A 24,292-nucleotide genomic window follows, 5' to 3' on the forward strand; every position below is an offset into this window, starting at 1 on the left:
ATTGGGTGTCATATGTAAGAGATTAATCACTGGGTTCTGCTCCTAAAGCCAGGACTACACTATATGTTAACTAACTTGAATTTAAATTTTTTAAAAAAGGAAACAATAAAATATACAAACAGATACAAAAAAATTAAAAAAATAATTTTAAATGACACAAGTACAATTCTATGCTTCAGTTTTTACTTCCAAGGCAACATTGTTAGTATCGAAATAAATCCTTTAAAGGTTAGGGACATGCCTGAGTGGCTCAGTGGGTTAAGCATCCGACTCCTGATTTTGGCTCAGGTCATGTTCTCACAGTTTGTGGGTTCAGACCCTATGTCAGGCTCTTCACTGACAGTATGGAGCCTGCTTGGGATTCTTTCTCTGCCACTCCACCACTTGTGCACGTGCTTTCTTTCCACTCTCTTGCAAATAAATAAACATTAAAACAATGTTTTTAATCCTTTAAAGATTTCATTATGCATATGCTATGGATATTATTCACCAGTTATCAGCCAGTTGGTATTTTGTCCCTGTGTTGACAGTGTTAAAGTTGTGTGATACGCTGCACAGCAGTTCTTGGTGTCTCTTCTGCCTTGGCACACATGAGGCATGTGACATACTCTCCTGGGTACAGGTTTCCTAGAACACTAATAGGGTGGGGCACTTAGCATACGACCATCAGTATCTTAGAGGAGTACACCCCATGCCCACCCCAGTCCTTAGCACCCAGAGAACCATGTCGATAGTAAAATAGTGTCCTGGCTTGGCAATTGTGAGATCTGAGTCTATACTCCTAGCTCCTCTCCCAGTCACCACGTGACTTTGGGCAATTTACCACCTTGTAGAGGCTTGATTTTATTTTCCAGTGGTAGTAAGAACACCAGCCTGTCTTACAGTTTATCGTGCAGTTAAGCAATGTCAGATGAAAGAAGCACTTTGGAAAGTTATTTGGCGGTGCTGATGTTGATTTGTATCATTACTGAGCCTGGCCTATTTAAATCGTGTGGCTGCCTAATCATGTGTCCAAGGCTAATTCTTGACTCTCTCTCTTTTTTCTTTTTTTCTTTTTCTTTCTTTTAGTTTTAAAGCATCTTAATTCCAGTAAGATTATTTTTTCTAAATCTTTTTTTTTTAATGTTTTATTTATTTCAGAGAGAGAGAGAGATAGCATGAGCAGGGGAGGGTCAGAGAGAGAGGGAGGCACAGAATCTGAAACAGGCTCCAGGCTCTGAGCTATCTGTCAGCACAGAGTCCGACGCAGGACTCAAACCCGCGAACTGTGAGATCATGACCTGAGCTAAAGTCGGACGCTTAACCAACTGAGCCACCCAGGCGCCCCAGCCAGTAAGAATTTTAATATAGAGACAGTGAAATAGTTGAAGTTGACACTAAAAAAAAAATTAATACAGCTGCCAGTCTGCCAACATGTTGGTTGGATATTAGTCAAGACACACATAGAGACTCTTAAGTACCTTTTATAGATGTAAACATCTAAATGCATTTTCCATGTAAAGGATTTAAGGTGTTTTTTTTTTCCTTTAGTCCAGAAAGAAGTGTTTTTTTACCAGTATCTTTTCTCTGATAATGAAAAGATTTTGAACCTGAAGTTGAGTAGAAGGCTAGGATTAAATTTGGCTTATAATCCACGAACAGTGTTTCTGTGAAAAACTGGAACAGTTTAAAGCATTTAAGTACAATAAGGGCAAAAGAGGGCACCTGTACTCATTTTGTCTATTTTAATGGTATTTTTAGAAGTGATGTCAGATGGACACTTAAGATGTGAAAACTCTGGTAAATCCAGTTTTCCTTATAACTCAAAGCTAGGTCACTCACATATGAAAGATTTTTGTAGTATGAAAAAATGAGATCATCAGAAAATAGGTAATTGTTCTAACATGGCCATTTCTCTACCTTTCTGTGTACTCTGTGTGGTCCTGAGGAAATTTATGAGGATAGAGTCAGTTTAACCTCCTTTAGCCTAACAAAAGCACATTTGATTGATATGAATAATTTCTTAATAAAATCTGGTGGTCTCACCCCAGCTATCATTTACCACAACTCAGTCATTTGTCTTCTAGAAATTTGTAAGTTAGATGTTTATAACTTGAAATGCACCATGCAGTAGACATAGGTTAAAGTCTGCCAACTCAGCCCACAGAGGTCCTCTTACTAATAGAAAGGATACCAGGCTAGACTCTGCCAATCTGGAGTTTAGTCCTCACTATACAACTTACTATATAACTTGAAGGAAGGATGTGTGTGTGTGTGTGTGTGTGTGTGTGTGTGTGTGTGTAAATGAAAACTATTTTAAAAACTTGAAGCACCCTGTCAGTATATAGTGGTACTGAGAACACATTGATTTCCATTAAACCATGAATAATATTTGTTTTTCTTTTTTTTTTGGTTGTATGATAATTTTATTTTTTTTAATTTTTTTTCACTTAAATAGTTTATTGTCAAGTTGGTTTCCATATAACACCCAGTGCTCATCCCAACAAGTGCCCTCCTTCATGCCCATCACTCCCCTTCCTTCCATCCCCACCCCTGTCAGCCCTCAGTTTGTTCTCAGCATTCATGAGTCTCTCAGGTTTGCCTCCCTCCCTGTCCCCAACTTTTTTCCCTTTCTCCTCTCCCATGATCCTCCGTTAAGTTCCTCCTAATCCACCTATACGTGAAAACATATGGTAGCTGTCCTTCTCTGCCTGACTTGTTTCACTCAGCATAACACCCTCAAGTTCCATCCATGTTGCTACACATGGCCAGATTTCATTCTTTCTCATTGCCATGTAGTATTCCACTGTATAGATAAACCACATCTTCTTGATCCATTCGTCCGATGATGGACACTTAGGCTCTTTCCATGTTTTGGCTATTGTGGAGAGTGCTGCTATGAACATTGGGGTACATGTGCCACTATGCATCAGCACTCCTGTATCCCTTGGGTCTATTCCTAGCAGTGCTGTTACTGGGTCATAGGGGAGTTCTATTGTTAGTTTCCTGAGGAACCTCCACACTGTTTTCCAGAGGGGCTGCACCAGTTTACATTCCCACCAACAGTGTAGGAGGGTGCCCGTTTCTCCACACCCTCGCCAGTATCTAGAGTCTTCTGATTTGTTCATTTTAGCCACTCTGACTGTTGTGAGGTGGTACCTCAGTGTGGTTTTGATTTGTACTTCCCTGATAATGAGGGACGTTGAGCATCATTTCATGTGTCTGTTGGCCATCTGGATGTTCTCTTTGGAGAAGTGTCTGTTCATGTCTTCCGCCCATTTCTTCACTGGATTATTTGTTTTTCGGGTGTGAAGTTTGGTGAGTTCTTTATAGATTTTGGATACTAACCTTTTATCTGATATGTCATTTGCAACCATCTTTTCCCATTCCGTCAGTTGCCTATTAGTTTTGTTGTTTCCTTTGCCATGCAGAAGCTTTTTATCTTGACTAGGTCCCAGTAGCTTATTTTTGCTCTTGATTCCCTTGTCTTTAGGGACGTATCAAGTAAGAAATTGCTGTGGTTGAGGTCAAGGAGGTTGTTTCCTGCTTTCTCCTCTAGGGTTTTGATGCTTTCTCCTCTAGGATAAAGGACATTCAGGTCCTTTATTCAGTTTGAGTTTATTTTTGTGTAAGGTGTGAGAAAATGATCTAGTTTCATTCTTCTGCATGTTGCTGTCCAGTTCTCCCAGCACCGTCTGTTAAAGAGGCTGTCTTTTTTCCATTGGATACTCTTTCCCACTTTGTCAAAGATTAGTTGGCCATACTTTTGTGGGTCCAATTCTGAGTTCTCTATTCTATTCCATTGGTCTCTGTGTCTGTTTTTGTGCCAATACCATACTGTCTTGATGATTACAGCTTTATAGTAGAGGCTAAAGTCTGGGATTGTGGTGCCTCCCGTTTTGGCTTAAACCATGAATAATATTTGAACTCTTCTGGAAGATACTATACAATCTAACTGAAATTTCACTCGATAAAAGGGACTAAATATTTCAAGCAAGAAAGGGCTAACACTGGTTGGTTATCTCATTTTTTGAAACAGGAGAAGCTCTCTGTAGGCAGGTCTGGCCTGCCTAGGAATCTGTCTCTAAAATAAGTTCCCCTAGGGGCACCTGGGTGGCTCAGTTGGTTAAGTGTCCAACCTCAGCCCAGGTCATGGTCTCACGGTTCATGGGTTCGAGCCCCAGGTCGGGCTCTGTGCTGACAGCTAGCTCAGAGCCTGGAGCCTGTTTCAGATTCTAGGTCTCTCCCCTGTTCTCTCTCTCTCTCTCTCTGTCTCTCAGAAATAAATAAAACATTAAAAACTTTTTTTAAATAAGTTCCCCTAAACCACCATTTCCTAAATTGTTCTCTGTAAAACATGAGTCCCTTTTGGTTTTAATATCGATTTTACAGAAAANAAAAAAAGTCTTTTTCTGAGTCAAATGTGTTTGGAAATGTTTTCTTGGAGAAAGTTAAATAGGCTGGTTTGTCTAGGACTTCTTAGACTCTTGTGTATACCAGCCTTCGTTTTGAAGATTCCAGGGAACAATATGCAGTTTTTCACAAATTTTTGATCACGGAACTCTTCTAAAATGTACTATCTCTTGGGAATAACATTCTTGGGAACCCAGTTGAGAAAATACTGTGTTTTCAGGTTCTTTTCTTCTTCATCCTCAAATTTAGAAGTTGAGTAAATAGGAATTGTTTTCCCCTTCCTTAATCCCTTTTTCCCAAGTGTGTCCTACCCACCATATATTTTCTTTCTTTTCCTTATTGTGGTGAAAAGCACGTAAGATCTGCCCTCTTACTAGTGTTTAAGTGCACAATAACAGTATTGTTAACTATAAGCACAGTGTTTGCAGCAGATCTCTAGAACTTTTTCATCTTGCATAACTGAAAGCTGATACCCTTTGAACAACCCCCTACTTTACCCTGTCCTCAGCCCCTGGCAACCACCGTTCTATTTCCCGCTTTCTAGGAATTTGACTACTTTAGATGTGTCATATAGATGGACATGTCCAGTATTTTTTCTCAGTAAGCATCTTTGCTGTAGATAGTTTTGCCACAAGCGTTTTTGCCACATAACTAATTGGCCTTAAGGCAATTTTGCCCTAAAAGACGGAAAAAATAACTGGTTGGCCATTTGGTTTGACAGTTTGGTTTCATCAACTGGTTGAGAGTTTGGTTTCATTTCTCCACTGACACAGTACTCCCATTTTTTTAATTATATAAATCTTAGCCCTCCTAATGGTCTAAACGGTGGCACAGAGTTTTGAACTCACATTTCCCATAGAACTTTGGAATGTCTGTCAGCGAGCATGTGTCAATCAGCCCAGAACTAAGAATGGTATAGAAGGCTTTCACAAAGCAATTCAAAGTTTACTTACAAATATGCATCCCAATGTTTGGAAACTGACAGCCTCCCTTAATGAAGGAATATATTTCAGTGAAAAGAAAATGTGATGCCAAATGAGATGAATAAATAAGAAAAATATTTTAAGACCCTGAATGAAAGTCTTGAAGATAAGTGCTTAGGTACAATCCACAAAATAAAATCAGTTTTTACTGTGTATTTACACTATAGGTTTTGATTGTATTCAGATATTGTGTATTTCCCAATAAAGTCATCCTAATTTTGTTACCATTTTCATGTTTCATTATGTCCTTTTTAATGAATGCTCCTCTTTTGTTTTTTTATGATTTTATTTTTTACAATAAAATTGCCTTGTGGCCAATTAGTTATGCAACAAAAATGTTTTAACAAAAATGCTTGGGGCAGAGATGCTTGTGGCAAAACTACCTAGAAGCATAAATGGATTCATACAGCATTCACCCTTCTGTGATTGACTTACTTCCCTCAGCATAATGGCCTTAAGGTTTGTCCATGGCCTTGATGCATGTGTCAGGATTTCGTTCTTTTTTAAGACGGAATAATATCCCATTGTATGTATACAGCACAGTTTCTGTATCCACATCTACGGACATTTAGGTTGTTGCTTCCACATCTTGGCTATTGTGAATAATGGTGCAGTGAACATGGGCCTGATTTCAGTTCTTTTGAATAAATACCCTGAGATGGGATTGCTGGGCCTATATTTTCCATCTCCAGAGAGTTGGGGCGAGGACAGGGAAGAACAACTGCGTGTATGTGGTGGCAAGTGGGACACTGGGTGTTTGATGATTGCCATTTGTAGTTACAGTTCTTCGTCTTTTTGATGACCTGAGACTGTCTGTTGTATCCCTCTATACAGTCTTTATATGAGAACAGTAATCAATAGTTTTGAAATCAATTCACCATTGACAAATAACGTTCCCTTGATAATTTTGTTTTAGCTTAACGCGGAGGACCAGAGACTGACTTTTGGATAGCTAATTGGAGGCTTTCTGATACTTTTATTTAAGGAACATTGTTTTGTTTTTGTTTTTTAATTTTTTAAATTTTTTGTTGTTGTTGTTGTTTGTTTTTTGAGAGAGAGCATGAACCAGGGGGAGGCACAAAGACAGAGGGAGATACAGAATCCGAAGCAGGCTCCAGGCTTGGAGCTATCAGCACAGAGCCCAACACGGGGCTCAAACTCATGAACTGCGAGTTCATGACCTGAGCCAAGGTCAGATGCTTAACCGACTGAGCCACCCAGGCGCCCCTATTTAAGGAACGTTGTGAGAGCCAAGCCATAGTGCGTAATATTTGCTTTGAATAGCATCCTTTAGAATAACTATTTTTGATTTCATGAGATCTTACCCATCGCACCTTTCTTTGCAAGCACTTCAAGTACTTCACATATTTAATCTTTTATTCTCTCTTCCCTAGAAACATGTTGGGCTTGAATTTTAGCCACAAACTATCAAAGGATTTATATTTTTAGCCTGCATGAAGATGAATATGACCCAGTAACCATACTAACAGGAATGCTGATGATACCACACTTTGTCCTCAGCTACAGCTGGAATAGATAAGATGACTCAATAGCAAAAGAAGTACAGGTTCTGATGACCTGTTCCCAGACTATTTATGGTCCTAGCCTTAGTCTGGGACTCCTACTGCCGACTTGAAAACTCCCCAGCTGTAGCCATAGGTATGTTTCATTTGACCCTTTGAGAGGAAGCAACACCCAGAAGTGAGTTCAAATATCATCTGAACTAATCCTTGCTGGGCTTATTTTGAAGCTCTGGGAATCTCAGAGCCTTTGACTAGAAATAGTTTTTTTTAATGGAGTTCGGGTCATCCAAAGAAAGATACTCCTCTTCTCTGAACAGCATGGAAACTTTTTGTCTTGTCTCTCCTTCCTAGTCTTGTCCCCTGATCTCTCCTGTCCTGTTCTCTCTTTTTATATCTTTTCTTTTGGAATTGGGATAATTTTTAATATTAAAACTCTTTAGAGTGATCAAATGTTGTTCTTTCCTGCTCATATTTGAGCATAGAGGCTGTTTATGAGAATACTCATGGGAAAAAGACCACTGCCATTTTTCTAAGAAGTTATCTCAGTAGGACATTCAAGTTCTTTAACCCCAGAAGTCAGGGAATATTAGTCAGTGAGCTGTTTCTTAGGGGAAACTGAGGCCTGCAAGACTGAAATAGCCAGTTAATGGATGGAGCCAGGGTGCTCTGCGTCCTCATTCGTTCTGGGATGGTGGTGATGCCATGGGGAATTATGCATTTTACAGATCTTTAATGATTTTCTTACCCTTTGTTCCCTACATGATATATTCTTCTGCTATCAGAACATGATTTAGGGCTGATTTATATCCTCCCCTTCAGCCCCATTTCCAAACAGCACAGAGGAGAACCGGACTCAGGGGTGAATCTGTGGAGTGTGTGGGAGCCTGTCAGGTGGCCCTTCTTTGTTTCATGAAGACATTACCTTAAGGCCAAACAGAGCCCTCACAGATCCCTCTGTGCTCTGTAAACATGTGGCAAAGGTGGCAACATAAGCACACTCAGAGCTGTGGGAAAAGCACAAGGATGATTTTAAAACCTTTCTTCTCCTCTAACTTGAGAAAATAGTAAGTCCCATCCTTTGAAAGGTAAAAAGAAAGTTCAAACCATTTCACGTATTTTTTTAATCTACCCCAGATTGCTTCTAAAATTAATAACTGTGAATATTTGCTATATCTGGAAGGTTGTGGATAACTTTGTTGCTAAGGAAAAGCCATTTTCACATTGCTGCTTTTATTTCCTAGGCATCTGTCGTCTACTTTCTAAACAGCAGGATTCCAGCTCATAGTCAATTGGAAAACGAAAAATTTATGTCCAAACAATCTTAGTATTGCCTGCTGGTAGAGGACCTGCTTTAGCCGCTATAAAGACACCCTGTTCAGTGGGAATGTTAATGAGGTTACTGTGGTTTTTAGGCATGGATAGATGTACTCTGCGACACATGCCAAGGAGATTAGGAGTACGTAATGTTGAAAAGCGTTAGTACACCAAATAAAACATTTTTTCCAGAAAGCATGTTGCTGCAGATGATAAGAAATGGCCTACCTGACTTCTGAGCAAGCCTTTCCATATGTCCTTATTTAGTTGTACTTATTCACTCGGCCTCTTTCTCCAGTTTGTCCACTCTGACTCCATTATCTAGAATCTTTGCTTCTACTCGACTTCCAGCCCCCTGTAAGCACACCTCACCTGCCTTGGGGTGGCTGCGTGTCTGACAGACTTAATTTGATTGTCCCTGTCACCACGGGGCAGACTGTGGCAGACGCCGTTCTTCAGCTGTCCTTAATAGGATGTTTAGCACATCATTCACACTGAGCTTAACCTTGACTTCTGCCCCCCTTCTCATTTAAGCAACATTTCAGGTCCGAGGAGAGGGAATTCTGGATCTGTACATCGTTTCTCTTCTCCCGAAGTATCTCCTCTCTACCGCCAAGAGCTATTTCGTCATTGCTTTATTTACATTGGGAGGTCATTTTGTTGACTGATATCAAAAAAGCTGCAGACAGAAATATTTTCTCTAGCTTCTTAGATACAAAACAATGTCAGCATTGAGAACAGTGTGTTCAAATATGGCTGTCTCTTTGCCTATATCATTCTAAATACATTATTCCCTTTGTCCATCTTATAGCCGCTTATCCAGGTTACACATCAGTGCTTCTTATCCCCAGTGGTTATTGCAATTCATCAAGAAGTTCCACATATTCATCAGAATCCTTGGGCCTGGTCATCTCCATTAGATGTGTGTTACTGAATTCAGGTGTCACCTTGTAGGAAGTTTTCATCTTCTATACCTGTAAATCCCTTTGAAGCAGAGGGTCCGTTTCATGATGTGACTGGCTTTGCATAGGACTATAGTATTTGGATTTCAATAATGGAAGTGTAGATCAGTAATATCCCAGTAGGTGAGTGTCTCCACATGTTACAACAGCTTATTGATACTGTGGATGATTTAAGTGATTAACAGAGAAACCCATTTTCATTTTAGTAGTCATACCTGTTTATTGGGAAAAATAGGATTAATGTGAATAGTCAAGTAAAACATCGTGTAATAGTAGATAGTGTTCAGGTAAGGCAAAAGTTGCAAATGGTTTGGGAGTGCCTTTAAGAAACTCTTCAGATCATAAATTATTTTAGGGAAGAACTACATCTTATTCTCCATTGTATTTCAGTTTTTAATACGATGGCTTATAAAAAACAAGCATTCTGTATGAGTGAATCCATTTGAGACAAAATCACTCTTTAGCATATGAATTCCTAACTACCAATGTCCTTCACACATCTACTTCTCTTTGTTGTTATAAATTGTCAGAGATACTGCTTGACTATTGCCCTTTAAGAAATTGTGGTAACCATCATGAACATCTGTGTGAATCGTTTTGAGTCATAGTATATGTCTTATCTTCTGGGCAAGCCTCTACTCTTTGGATCAACACCTTTGTGCAGGTGCTAAAAGCGGCTTTACAGTGAGATCATGACCTGAGCTGAAGTCAGATGCTTAACTGACTCATCCACCCAGGCGCCCCGTGTTGGGCTCTGGGCTGACATCTCAGAGCCTGGAGCCTGCTTCGGATTCAGTCTCCATCTCTCTCTGCCCCTCCTCCCCTCTCTTTCTCAAATATAAATATTTTTTTTTAAATTTTAATAAATATTAAAAAATGTTTAAAGCTTTGATTTGAAAAAAAAAGAATTGGAAGATGCAAATTTATGGTCATTGAAAGGTTTTATTAGAAGTGATTGCAGACTGACAGGTTTTAAAGGGGACGACAGAAAAATTAAAACCTGCCCACTGCATTGATTTACCTGGCACTATTCTAAAAGACATTTATAATGTCCCTTGCTTCATATGGGGCAGAATAAATAGTACATTTTAGGAAGACTTCCATGAAAAAACCCTCAAAATTCAAGATGTTTTAGCACCAAAAAGGAAAAATGTCTGCTCTGGAAAAGTAACTTACGAGGAATCCATTGTTCTCTAAGGAAGCTGATTAAATAAGCCATACTGTGTACCCCTGGCCAAGAGCCATGACTGTGGAGCTTCACGACTTATCTGCCCAGGTATTGTGTTGACTACATCCATCAGAACCCCTCAGCTGTTAAGGAACATTGTTGCCGAGCTCAGCTAGAAGCCTAAGTAGACAGAAGATGCCGTTTTATTCATATTGCATTTTCAGATATCAGCACAAACCTATTGCCTGACCTTACACTTGTTTGTTCAGTGTTTTTACAGTTGCAGTGGGTGTTTGTATCCATCATTCCACTTGATCTTAACATCCCTATTTTAGGGAAATCCTTTTAAATTGACAGGTAGAGCATTAATTCAGTCTTGTTCATGGCTGCATGATATTTTGTGGGGTAGATGTACCACATTTTATTCATTCTTCTGTAGGTGGACATTTATTTTTCTTCTTTTTTTTTTTTAACCATTAGGGACAGTTCTGCATTAAATATACTTTATATGTATCCTTTCATCTGGTGGTTATATTTCCAAGTATTGGGATAATAGCATTAACAACAGCCAACAGTGGAATTATTGGGCCAAAGAGTATATATAGTTTTAATTTTAACAATTTGCTAGTTTGCTTTTTAAAAATGTTGTACCAGGGCACCTGGGTGGCTCAGTCTTTTAGGCATTGGACTTTTAATCTCAGGGTCATGAGATTGAGCCTATATCAAGCATGGAGCCTGCTTGAGATTCTCTCTCTCTCTTGCTTTCTCTTTCTCTCTCTAAAACTAAAATTAAACTAAATTAAAATGTACCAATTCAGGGGCACATGGCTGGCTCAGTCAGTGGAGTATGCAACTCTTGATCTCAGGGTTTTAAGTTTGAGCCCCACATTGGGAATACAGATTACTCAAAAATAAAATGTTAAAAAAATTTTTTTAATTAAAAAAAAATAGGGAACACCTGAGTGGCTCATTTGAGCACATCTGACTTCGGCTCAAGTCATGATCTCACAGTTTGTGAGTTCAAGCCCCAGGTCATGCTTTGTGCATCAGGCTCCAAGGCATGGAGTGTGGTTGGGATTATCTTCCTCCCTCTCTGCCCCTCACACATTCTATCCTTCTGTCTCTCTCTAAATAAATAAATAAATAAGTAAACATTTTTTTTTTAAATATTTTTATTTATTTCTAGGAGAGAGAGAGAGACAGCATGAACAGGGGAGGGTCAGAGAGAGAGGGAGACACAGACTGTGAAACAGGCTCCAGGCTCTGAGCTGGCAGTCAGCACAGAGCCCGACACGGGGCTCGAACCCACGAACTGCGAGATCATGACCTAAGCGAAAGTCGGACGCTTAACCAACTAAGCCACCCAGGTGCCCCAGTAAACATTTTTTTTTAATGTACCAATTCACATTTCTATCCACAAGTGATAAGTAATAATCATCTTTTAGATGTTTGCCAATCTGATGAATTAATTTTCTTTTTCCCGACTACTAATGTGAACATTTATTTAATGTGGATTGCTGCAAATTCTTTTTTTAAATTTTTATTATTTTTGAGAGAGAGCTAGGTCAGTAGGAGTGGGGCATAGAAAAAGGGAGACACAGAATCTGAAGCAGGCTCCAGGCTCTGAGCTGCCAGCAGAGAGCCCAACATGGGGCTGTAACTCACAAACCGTGAGATCGTGACCTTCGCCAAGTCGAATGCATAACCAGCTGAGCACCTAGGAGCCCCTTGATTGCTGCAAACTCTTATGTGAATTATCATATACCCATTTTTCCACTGTGTTGTAGGTCTTATTCTTAACAGTTTTTAAGAGTTCTTTGTATGGTATGAATTATAGTTTGTAATTTTTTTACAGATCCATCATTTGCCTATTAACTTTTCTTATATCTTATGCCATTTAAACATGTTTTATTTTTACATAAAAATAAAGCTTGAAGCTTCTAGGTTTCTAGTTCTTATTTAGAGAGCCTGCCTTACCTATAATTTGTACATATTGACTTAGTTGGTTTAGGTGTTTTTTAAGATTATTTTCTCTTTTTTTACATTTTATGTAGATCCTGTGTCTTTATGGTTTGGTTCATTCTGAGTAATTGATCACTTTTGTCACACTTGTGAATAGAATATTTTCTCCCCTTTTTATTGCTAGGATGCATTGGGCTACTAGTTTTCCTAGAAGTCTTCTTAACACAGAAACAATACCTTGACTAGATACAGAATTTGAGGAGCATGTCTTTTTCTCTGAGCCTAATAAATAGTAATCCTTGGTGTTCTGGCTTCTAGTGTTACCAGTGAGAAGTCTGATGCCAGCCTGTTTTCTTTCCATCCTTGGTAGAATAAATAACTAGCTCTTTTCACTTCAAAGCATGTTAACATTTTCTCTTTACCTTTATTTTTCAAATTTATTTTATTTATTTATTTTGACAAAGAAAGAAAGAGTGCAAGTAGGGAAGGGGCAGAGAGAGAGAGAGAGAGAGAGAATCCCAAATAGGATCCCCACCACCAGTACAGAGCCCAATGTGGGGCTTGAACTCCACTTGAACTACAAGATCATGACCTGAGCCAAGTTGGACCCTTAACCAACTGAGCCACCCAGGCGCCCCCTCTCTTTACCTTTAGAGTTCTAAAACTTTCATTTCAAATTTTAGCAGGATCTGCCTGGTGGTATATATATATATATATATACACACACACACATACATTTTTTTTTTTTTTAATTTCTAGGAGAGAGAGAGACAGCGTGAGCAGGGGAGGGTCAGAGAGAGAGGGAGTCACAGACTGAAACAGGCTCCAGGCTCTGAGCTGGCAGTCAGCACAGAGCCCGACATGGGGCTCGAACCCACGAACCGTGAGATCATGACCTAAGCGAAAGTCGGACACTTAACCGACTAAGCCACCCAGGCGCCCCGGTATATATATTTTTTCTCATCAGTCCAGACAGGACCTGGTAGTATTTTTGATATGCAATTTCAGGGCTCTTGTCAGCTTATTACTTTCCCCTTTATTATTCCTTCTTCTGGAACTTTCATTATTTGTCTTTTAGGTTCTCTTGAATCGATTCTAAAATTTCTCATCTTTGTTCTTTTACTTTTTGAAATTACTTTTTTCTTAAAGCTTTGAAATATGCCTACCACTTGATCTTCTAGGCCACTAAACAGCCTCAGCAGTGGTTATCCTCTCTTCAGCTCAGCTGATAACTTAGCCAAAAAATTATGGTTTAGATGTTTTAACTTCATCATCATAAAAAAGTATGGAGACTATTTTAATGAACCCCATCATCCAGTTACAGTTGTCAACATACAGTATTCCTATCATCCAGTTTCAAAAGTTACCAACTTTTGACCAATCTTGTTTCATCTACATCTCTATCTACTTTCTCATCCTCACCGCAGGTTATTTTGAAGCAGATCCCAGATCATGTATTTTCACCATGCAGTAATTCAGTTAAACAATTCAGTATGTATCTTTATAAAACAGGAGTTCTTTAGAACACACAATTGGGAGTAAGAGGTTTCCTTTTGGGGGACGAAAGTGTTTTGGAACTAGATGGAGGTAGTAGTTACCCAACATTGTGAATTACTAAATGCCCCTGGGTTGTTCACTTTAAAATGGTTAATTTTTGATGACTTTAACCTCAATTTAAAAAAATTAAGCTCTTAAAAAAAACAGAGGAGGGGGAAACCCATATAACTACATAAACAAAAGTAACCTTTTTTAAAGACTATGTTACCAGAGTGTCGACATCCTTTGTGCTAGACTTGAATCTCCTTATGTGCTCTTTTTATATTTGTATGTATGATAAATGGCTATTATCTTTCTCCTCCAGCAGCTGTCTTTTGCTGAGTGTGATTGCTGTTGGTCTCTGACCTAGGCTTATTGGGGCTCACATCTGGTTGCTGGATCACCCTGAGTATAGGTATCTATGCGGTGGTAGAAGCAAAGTTGTCCCGTGCTCAGGGCCTGGTGGTGGAAAAGCAGGTGGAGTGTCCTGCCTCCACTGGGAGGCCCCGGGNCACCATCCTGACTCCTTCTTGGCATTCAGAAGCAAGGAGATCAGGCCAGATTAGATATACTCTTAGAAGCCAATAGCTCCACTCCCCCACAAGTCTACAGTCTCTGTAGGGCACCTTCCTCCCTGGACCTGCCTCTGCCCTGTCTTGCTCCAGGACTCTGTCCTCAAGTTGCTTGAAGCTCAGGAGAGATGCCGACCAAGGCAGGACTATAGATAGGAAATGCCAGAGGAGCAATATGCAGTGTTAAGTTCAAAGGAGGAAGGAGTAGGGGGCGCTTGGGTGGCTCAGTTGGTTAAGCATCCCCTTCGACTCAGGTCATGATCTCCCCAGTTTGTGAGTTCAACTCTGAGCTGTCAGCACAGAGCCTGGAGCCTGCTTCGGATTCTGTGCCCCNCTCAAAAATAAACATTAAAAACTTAAAAAACAGAAGAAAGGAGTAGATCCCTGTGGGACTGAAATAGTTAAGGAAGGCTGGAACTGTAATTGATTTTTGACAAGGTTGCCAGTACCATTCATGGGTAAAGAAAAGTCTCTTTAACAAATGGTGCTGGGGCGACTGGATATCCTCATGCAAAAAAATGAAGTTGGACCCTGGCCTCACACTAAATACAAAATTTACTAAAAATTGACCTAAATACAGAAGCTGAAACCATAAAAGTCTTAGAAGGAAACAGGGCTAAATTTTTATGACCTTGGATTGGCCATGGATTCTTAAATATGACATCAAAGGGAGGAACAAAAAATAAAAAATAGGTACATTGAACTTCATCAAAATTAAAAACTTTTGGCATCAAAGGACCTTGTCAAGAAAGTAAAACAGCTTACAAAATAGAAAATATTTGCAAATCATATGTCTAATAAAAGTCTCGTATCTAGTATATATAAAGAACTCTTATAACTCAACAACAAAAAGACAATACAATTTAAAAATGGGCAGAGGATTGTTCTCTGCAAGAACGAGAGTAGCCTTTTATAATACACACAAATATGAAAAGAGCAATTAGGGAGATTCTAGTCTAGCGCAAAGCGACTCTTTGATAATATTTTTTAATTAAAAAAATATTTTTGAGTTTATTTATTTAGAAGAGAGAGAGGGAGAGACAGAATCCCAAGCAGGCTCCACATTGCCAGCACACAGCCCAGTGAGGGGCTCCAAGTCACAGACCGTGAGATCATGACCTGAGCTGAAATCCAGAGTCAGATGCTTAACCAGCTGAGACACCCAGGCGCCCTGCAGTGGAGAATTTGAATGGCTTGTGACCAGGAGAGGCACCTTGTGGAAATGGATTAATTGAAGTATCAGCATGTTCCTAGGAGGATTGAGCCAGGGCAGGCCTGGAGCCCGGTGGCCAGTGTAGAGGCCATCGGTATGAGGTGGGACGGCCAAGAATAGAGGGGACACAGCAGGACTGAGACTCAGGCTTCATGCTCAGGGTGTGCCAAGACTTTTCTGCATGCTTTGTGTTATTTAACTCATTAATCTTCGTAGGAACCCTATCAAGCGTGCATTCTTCTCCCCCAGTGATGAGGAAACAGGCTCTGAATGGCCTTGCCTAAGAGAAACTTGTCTAAACTTGCATAGCTACTAATATGACCTAGATCCGAGCCCAGGCAGGTGAACCCAAAGCCACCACAGTTTTAATTATGATGCAGAGAGATCAATGCAAGAGATTTTTCAGAAGCCCCTTCACTAACTTGTCAGGTTGAGGAGGGGGAAACTGGAGGGAGGGAACCAGAGCCAGAGTGAAGACATTTCTCCCTGAGTCACCAGGAGCTGAAACAGGTCTTCTCAGGTGGATCTTCCAAGGAGTGTCTGTCTGGCCGGCCGACGGGCCCCCCCCACTGGCGCTCGTGGCTAGAGGAGGCCAGCAGACGACTCTCCAAAGGGGAGGGGCACCAGGAAACCAGAGTGTCGAATCCTAGGTCAGCCCCCTTTCCCTGCACCCTGCCGTCCGTCTCCGGCACCTGCCTTGTGCCCTGCTAGAACCTCCTGGCTCCACCCAGAGACAGCTTGAATCGCCAGGCAGTTAGCCCCCATCACAAAGCCATCGGTCCTTGTCTCTGTGGCCACAGCGGTCACTCTTCCCCAGAATGGCCCCAGAGGGCTGTGTGGGAGGGGGCCCGATCACAGACTCACCACCTTCTGGCGATATCTAACATCCGAGATAAAAAGGTGAATGATGTTCGTTGTCTGAGATTCTAGGAAGGGGGCCTGGGGAAGACTCCAGTAACTTTGTTCTCCCTTGCTTCTGGTTTTCACGTACACAGCAGCCGCTTCGTGTGAATTAAAAAACCTGCCCTGAATGGCTGTGATGAAAAGCTCTTCTCTATTGAAGCTTCTGGTTTTGGGGGGAGAGGAAGGCAATAAAGTCCAAAAGAGGAAAAAGCCGAATTGTTATTGTAGCTAACATTTCACTGGCCCCCTCCACTTTCCCCTCGTCTGCTGTACACGGTACTGGGATATTGGACTTCTGGAAGCCTGTCAATAAAACACTGAGGCCCAGAGCCTCACTGTGGTATCACAGCTCAGCCTGCCCTGCCAGCCAATGTGACTCTTCCCCTCTTGCCTGGCTCCCGTCAACCAGTCCCCAACTCTGGGCCCTGCCCTCGAGGGCTTATGGGCCTTGTCCCTGCTGGATCCTCTCCCTGACCTGCCCTCCCTCGTCCCATATGGCCAGGTGCTGCCTGGCCTTTGGGATTCAGCTTGTGCTCTTGCATACACTACGGCTCTTATTTTTTTTTAATTTATTTTTAATGTTTTTTAAATGTTTATTTTTGAGAGAGACAGAGTGTGAGCAGGGGAGGTGCAGAGAGAGAGGGAGACACAGAATTCGAAGCAGGCTCCAGGCTCTGAGCTGTCAGCACAGAGCCTGACACGGGGCTCAAACCCCTGAACCATGAGATTGTGACCTGAGCCAAAATCAGACGTTTAACCAACTGAGCCACCCAGGTGCCCCTATATACTACTTCTCTTAATCTTCACCAGTACCCTGGGAGGCAAACGTTGTACCCATTTTACAGACACACAAATGAGTGAGTGAGTGAGTGTGTGTGTGAAGTATGCCCACTTTACAGATACACAGAGCACATAAAAGCACAGAGAGCAGTTAAGAATTTGCGTGTGATTGGGGCGCCTGGATGGCTCAGTCGGTTAAGCCTCCGACTTCGGCTCAGGTCATGATCTCATGTTTGTGGGTTCAAGCCCCATATTGGGCTCTGTGCTGACAGCTCAGAGCCTGGAGCCCGCTTCCGATTCTGTGTCTCCCTGTCTCTCTGCCCCTCCCTGCCTCGTGCTCTGTCTCTGCCTGTCTCAAAAAATAAATAAAACATAAAAAAAAAAAAAAAAGAATTTGCCTGTGATCACACAAGCTGTAAATTGAGCAGTTTCACAGCCCAGAGTCTCAGCTACTGAGAGCTACTGAGTTCAGAGCACTGATTTGCACTCCTTTGTCTGACTGACACATGTCATTAAGTTGTGTTGTACAGTCTCAAAGGAAGAAACGTGAGGAAGCTTTGCTAAACAGTTTTTTCTGTCTTTCCTCTTTGGGTCCAGGTGGAAGTGAAGCCATATGTGCTGGATGATCAGATGTGTGATGAGTGCCAGGGCACACGCTGTGGTGGGAAGTTTGCCCCGTTCTTCTGTGCCAACGTCACCTGTCTGCAGTATTACTGCGAGTACTGCTGGGCGAGCATACACTCCCGCGCCGGGCGGGAGTTCCACAAACCGCTGGTGAAGGAGGGAGGCGATCGCCCTCGGCACGTCCCGTTCCGCTGGAGCTGAGCCCAGGGCAGACCCAGCCACAAGTACTGGAGTAGATAACAAGGAGGGAAAAGAGAGGGCACTGCCTCAGGGCTTACAGTGTTCTGGAAATCTGTGCATTCGTTCTCGATTTTTAAAGAAGAAATGGGTCTTTTTATTATTACTATTATTTACAGTCATATTACTGAACTCAGTGTCCAGTATAATGCAGAATTGCAGAGTGTATAACGGTACTGATTTGCACTTTGATTCACACCTTTGTCTGCTTGGTACCTTAATTTCTCACCCCTGATTTGTCACTCGTAGACTGCCATTCTCATCAGCGGCCATCAGGTTGATGTCTGTGATTTTTTTTTTTTTTTTTGCTGTTGTATGTTGTTGTTGTGTTGTTGTTGTGTTGTTGTTGTTGTTCCAGTTGTTTTTGAACAGGAGCATGCACTTATTTTCAGAAACTAGAGAGTCGCCCCTAGGAAAAGACTTACCAAAGGCAATACTCGTGAGTAGGTGGCAGATGTAGCAAAAACTTCACAACAATTCAGCAATCATTAGTTGGGGTCATTTAGAGTAAGGGTAACCCTTCATGAAAATAGGCCTTTAGTTTTCTATTTTGACATGTAAGGATACCTCATAAGCTGAATCTTTATTTTTCCTTCATGTTTGATTTTGTTTTGCTGAGGATTTTGGTTAGACCTTTTAGTGTTATGTAAATTTATGCTGCAATAGCTTTTGCTGCTATTAAGATGGTATTATTAATACCATAATACTCTCTTCAGGCTAAGGTATCAATTTAAAAAAAACCCAACAACACACGTTTGTGATTTAGGGATAGAATCAGCTGCCGAAAGGAGATCAGAATAGACTACAGAACGCTTCAACGGAAGGTCACTATTTCTGACTGCATGTTTACTTAATCAGGTTGCTGCATGCAATAAATTTTATATCCAATGTCTAGTATAAAACCTTCCCACAATGCACAAATTAAGAATCTATATAAGCTATAAAATACTGATTTTTTTAAAAGAGGTTTTTCTTTTCACTCAAAGAATTGGTAATTGACTGGAGGAAGGCATGCCTCAATAAATGGAATGCTTCTGAACTAGGAAGAGCCCATAACAGAATGACCTATATTACAACCAATATAAAACCTAGGTGTAGGATATTCTTAAAGCAAATTTGTGGACGGTAGATGAAGTACTTTGCGGTGCTCTGTTATATATTGTGCAATTTATTTTATATAGTAAAGTGATTATGTCTAACTGTGATCAAACTTAACTGTTTAAAGCCTCTGTGTCAGACATTAACGAACTTGACAGTTCATAACTGGTATATTATTAACTAACACATGAGCTCTTAGTTACAACCTCCTAGTGCTTGCACCATTTTACATAGCTTCAGACCTTGTCCAGAAAACCAAAGAGCTCATCTTAGCTTACAAACACTAGGAATATATACAGTATATAGAGATAAGTTGTCAGATTGACAAACTAGGCACATTTTAAGAAAGTTGTGTGATGCCGATGCTAAAGAAATGTCTATCCACAGTAAGATGGCCTGGGCAGGGCTGGTTGTCTGGGTGAGAAAATAACTACTTAATTCCCTGGATTTATCCTGTAAAGCTTGAATAGAACTAAGACCTGCTAGTACTACCGTGGACATTTTTTTAGCATTCACTCTCGGGCTGCAGATAGTAATATATAAACACACACAATGATTGTGAGACTATGTAAAATCTTTTTTTTTTTTTTTAAATCTTCTTCCTATGTTTTGGAGTTCTGGGGACAATCTGACTGGATATGACACTGCAGAATAGATTTAAGTCGCTGTGTTTTTATGTGCTGTGATGTCCTTGTCCTGTCTCTTAAGTTAATATGGCTTGGTTTTGTTTTGTTTTGTTTTGTTTCTCCAGTGTTTAGTTGCAATTACCAGCTTTCAAACTATAGTTTGTTTTCAAAAAGGAAAAACAAAATAGTTTTTTACTGGATTAAAAATGCGTATTAGAATTCTCCCCTTTTGAAGTTACCTCTGGGCTTTTTGGTAATAATTGCTTTTTTCCAGCCCAGCTGTGGTTTTCTGTTTGTTTGGGTTTTTTTCTATGTTTGTGGTTTTTTTTCATCTGTACAAGAAATTTTGTTATGCACTACTACTTTTTGTATTCTAGACAGTTTTCAAAAGTTGGCTGAAGATTTTTTTGTTTGTTTGTTTTTAAGGAAAAAGGCATGCTTTCTGACTGACATGATCTTTTGCAATACCTCAATTTTGAAATATAGGAAAGAAAATGATATTTTCTAAGTAAGTTTATTCAGAAAAATATATATTAATTTAATTCTGCAAGAAAAATGATTTAACAGATGGTAACTTTATTTTTTTCATGCTTATTTGTGTTTTTTGAAAATGAAGAAGTTAGAGCTTTATAACTATAATATTAAAGATCATATCTAACCTACAGAAATCTACCTAATTATGTGAAAGAAGCAAAACTTTTTGAAGAAGCACCCCTCTTTCATGTACTAAAACAACACTGAGATTTAAAAAAAAAAAAAAAAAAAAGCTGGAAGCTTGTGCAGCGGGAAGCTGACGGGAAGGTGAGAACATGGTCACCGAGAATAGGTTACAGAGAATAAACTCCCTTTGGTGCTGAAAGTTTGTGGATAGATGGTGGAAACTACTTTCCCTTCATTTGTATATTTATAATCAAGCATTGATTGTGCACGACTGACCAGGATTGTGAAAGAGTTCTTCTGTTTGTATTTTTTTAAAGAGAACTTTTTTAGTTTATTAAATTATAACATGTTCCCTTTTGTTTTGTAAATAAATGTGCCCCCCAAGTTGTTAATGTTATATTAAAAGAGAGGGTCCTTCAAAAAAAATTATTTTTTAAAACACAGAGGTGTTCTGACCTGCAACTTGACTGGGAAGCCCCTGCGTATCACAGGTCCTGCTGTGGCCTTTCCTTGATGTGACACTTGAACTAGTCGATTTTTTGAAGGCTATAACCTAACCTCGACTATTTGTTGTTATGTGCAATACTGTTTGTACTGTTTGTATAAAAAATAGAAAAAAAAAAGAAAAGAAAAAAGGCATAAATCTTTATTGCAGATTTATTTTCATTGCAAACTTTAGACATTGTGATTCACTGAAATCATTTTTCTACTGTCAAATATGTACCTTTTCTTCATGCTGGTATTTTTTCAATAGTAATGTAGCCTTTGTACTGAGACAAATTTTCATTGTTATTTTTAGAAAGATTTTTTGCTAAGAAAAAAATTAAACATATTTACATATTTTTCATTTTATTTCGTATTTTCTTTAAGGAGTGCTTTCTCAATCATTAATAGAGTTGTTTCTGGGAGGGACTTTCATATCTGGTCAATGTCATAATATTATTTTGTATTTTTACTTGGAATAAATTAATTTTATGATGCTAATTCTTTAAAAGTTTATTTTTTTCATTTTCAGTTATTTTTGAAGCTAAAACCTTTGTAATATTGTTACTAAAGTGTCTAGTTTTTTGAAATGCAAAGCTTTATGTATTAACTTGCTGATGTGGTTTACAATAGTGTGACAGCGATGAACATGGTTGGTTATGTAAAGTGATTGGAAAATGTAACGGATAATTGGGTAATAAAATGACAGAATGAGCAGAACATGTGAGATTTTGACAAGCCTTTTCCTTTATTCCAGTGGTTTAGTGTAAGACTAGGGATGTCACAGTGGATTTATACAACACCAGGTGCAGTCAAATCTGGGGCCCTGATAATGGAGTCACCCCCCACCAAAATACCACCAGGTTGAAAACCCGGCTAGGTCAACAGAATGATTCATTGTTTTTCCCCTCAAACTCTTCATTATGTCCTGTGCGCGTGCACGTGCGTGCGTGTGTGTGTGTGTGTATGTGTGTGAGAGAGAGAGCGAGAGAGAGCACGAGAGACAGATCTGCAAACAAGTGCTGTCCCTGTGTGAGACGGTGCCTTTCACCCAGGCATTTACAGTGGTGAGGTCTGAGCAGAAGGAAGCTGCAGACAGGGCGCCACCTTCTGTGTAGTTAGACTCGGATGGCAGTGTCTCCTGACCCTCCCTCCCTGTCCGCCCGGCGGCGCCGAGGAAGCGCACTCGGACGTCACCACTGTATATGGCCGGTCTCAGACTTCGTGTTCCTCCACCACCCCGCCTGCCCCCTGTGATGGTGCCCCCTGTTTGTCCCTTAACCGTGGCAACATCTGGCCACTCCGAGCATGATCTCTCTGCCCTCCTGCTTCTTTCCCGACACCCACCTCACCTTGAAGCTGTGCTGTTAAGGCAGCGTGTCATTGTAATGGCACCTAAAATTAAAACACGCCAAAAGTTCTACAACTGCAAAACTGGTGTTGCGTAAACAGAACATTCAATGACTTGCTCTAGATGGATGGTGTGTTTCTACTAGTCTTTGATGGCCTCTTCCGGCTCCATTGCCACGGAGGCGAGGTTATCAGTAACTTGGAGAAACGTGTGTCCAGAGTTGGCTCTTAGGTATGCTCTATGTATTCAGTTTTGTAAATAATATATAGATTAGATCAAGTTGTGATGTAAAATTTTAACTCAAATTGGGTACTTCCGGTTGGAATTTTACATTAACTACAAATAAGTGATTAGGAACAGAAGAAAAGAAAATTGGACAATTCTTGCTTAGTGGTATAAAGATTATGCTTAGATTTCTGCCTATTTCTTGTGTTTTATAGCTTGTTAGTGAGGCATGGGCTAATGCAGAGTGTACTGCATTTATGCAATTAGCAAATAACTGCTAGTTTTCATTTTATCTATTATATTAGCAACAAAATGGCATTTAACTGGGTAAAGCTCCTACCTAAATATTTGAGTATTGTGACATCTCTACTTGCAAGGTTTGAGTGAAAGATTAGTCACAGATTAGTGAAAAAAAAGTATCTTTTTGTTAAAACTGGCTTATTTGTATGGATTGTTGCCTTTTCACCAGTTTGTATGGTATGTCAGCTAACATTTTCTGTGGGTTTTTTTTTTAATAGTAACCAAACTCTATCTCAGCTGCAATAGTGTTCCATTTTACCACAGAGTATTTTATAATTAATGCTGTTGACTTTATACCCCAAAATGGGTCAAGAAGTGGATGTGTGATTTGGGGATGTTTAAATTTGTATGATGGAATTAATGGCAACAAGTAGAAAACTCGGGTGCTAATCAGGATAACTTCTGCTCTTTTTCTTTTCTGGATATAGTTCTGTTGGGGTATAAAGTATTAGGTATTTGTATTTTTGCTGTCAAAACAATGGACATAACTTTTAGAGTGTTCACAGCTAAGATCTCTGTATTTGTTTTTCAACTAACAACTAATTTTAAATGTATTGTATCTTTTATTACCTGTTCTCTTAGATTGTTTTTGCTAGTAACCCTTACTCAGCTTCCGCCTTTGGGGCTTGGACTAATATTGCTTGTATGGAACTGCAGTCTGTGACTACACACGGAGCTCAATGCAGCTATTGCTTACAACTGCTTAAACTTTGTAGTTTGGACTTCATTTTTTTCTGTAATAACTTATTAAATATAGTTGTATGAAGTACTGACACTTGTCATCCTTTGCATTTGCTAAGGAATAGCCTGGAGTATATGGATTGCATCTGGGAACATTTGCACATCCAAATGTGCTTGATCAGCCTTTTGGGGGGAGGGGGAGACAAATGACAGGAGATTAAAGCAAAATTCACCTTTTCTCTGACCCACTTTTTTTTTTTTTTTAAAGCACATTTGAAACAGGAAGGCATTTGCTGACACAATGCACGCGTATTTAAGGCAAGGTTTTTAGAGGGGCGGTTGGGTTTTTATGCCAGCACTTGAAATCAATTATCCGCAAAATCAGAATCAAGAAAAGTCAATGAAAATGTAAGTACGCCCCTTTCGTTTTACTTTTTACACTAGACTCTGATCACTTCAGAAAATGGGTCTTGGACGCGCTAGACGCTCTCTCATAGGCGCTAAGTTTAATCCTTAAAATGGATCACAAGTGGCTGCACGAAAGAATCCCCCGGAGAACTTTTAGAAACTGCAGGTTCAGGCCTCGTCCCATCCGCGAGATTGGTTTCACTGGTCTGGGCTGGGGTCTGCCACGAGCGTTTTTAAGCTCCCGGGTCCCCCAAGACCCAGGGCCGTACGGGGGCGCCGGGGTCTCGCGGC

General features: G+C 40.2%; 1 protein-coding gene across 1 annotated transcript in view; it reads left to right on the plus strand.

The window, feature by feature from the left end:
- Positions 1-23,681, plus strand: part of CPEB3 (cytoplasmic polyadenylation element binding protein 3) — a 160,671-nt gene extending 136,990 nt beyond the window's left edge. The window contains 1 exon segment of the mRNA XM_077779871.1: positions 17,906-23,681. Within this exon segment, the coding sequence (XP_077635997.1) occupies positions 17,906-18,133 (228 nt within the window). The 3' untranslated portion in view covers positions 18,134-23,681.
- The last annotated feature ends 611 nt before the right edge of the window (positions 23,682-24,292 follow it).

Source organism: Crocuta crocuta, unplaced genomic scaffold (assembly GCF_008692635.1).
Source record: "Crocuta crocuta isolate KB4526 unplaced genomic scaffold, BGI_CrCroc_1.0 scaffold170, whole genome shotgun sequence".
Lineage (NCBI taxonomy): Eukaryota > Metazoa > Chordata > Mammalia > Carnivora > Hyaenidae > Crocuta > Crocuta crocuta.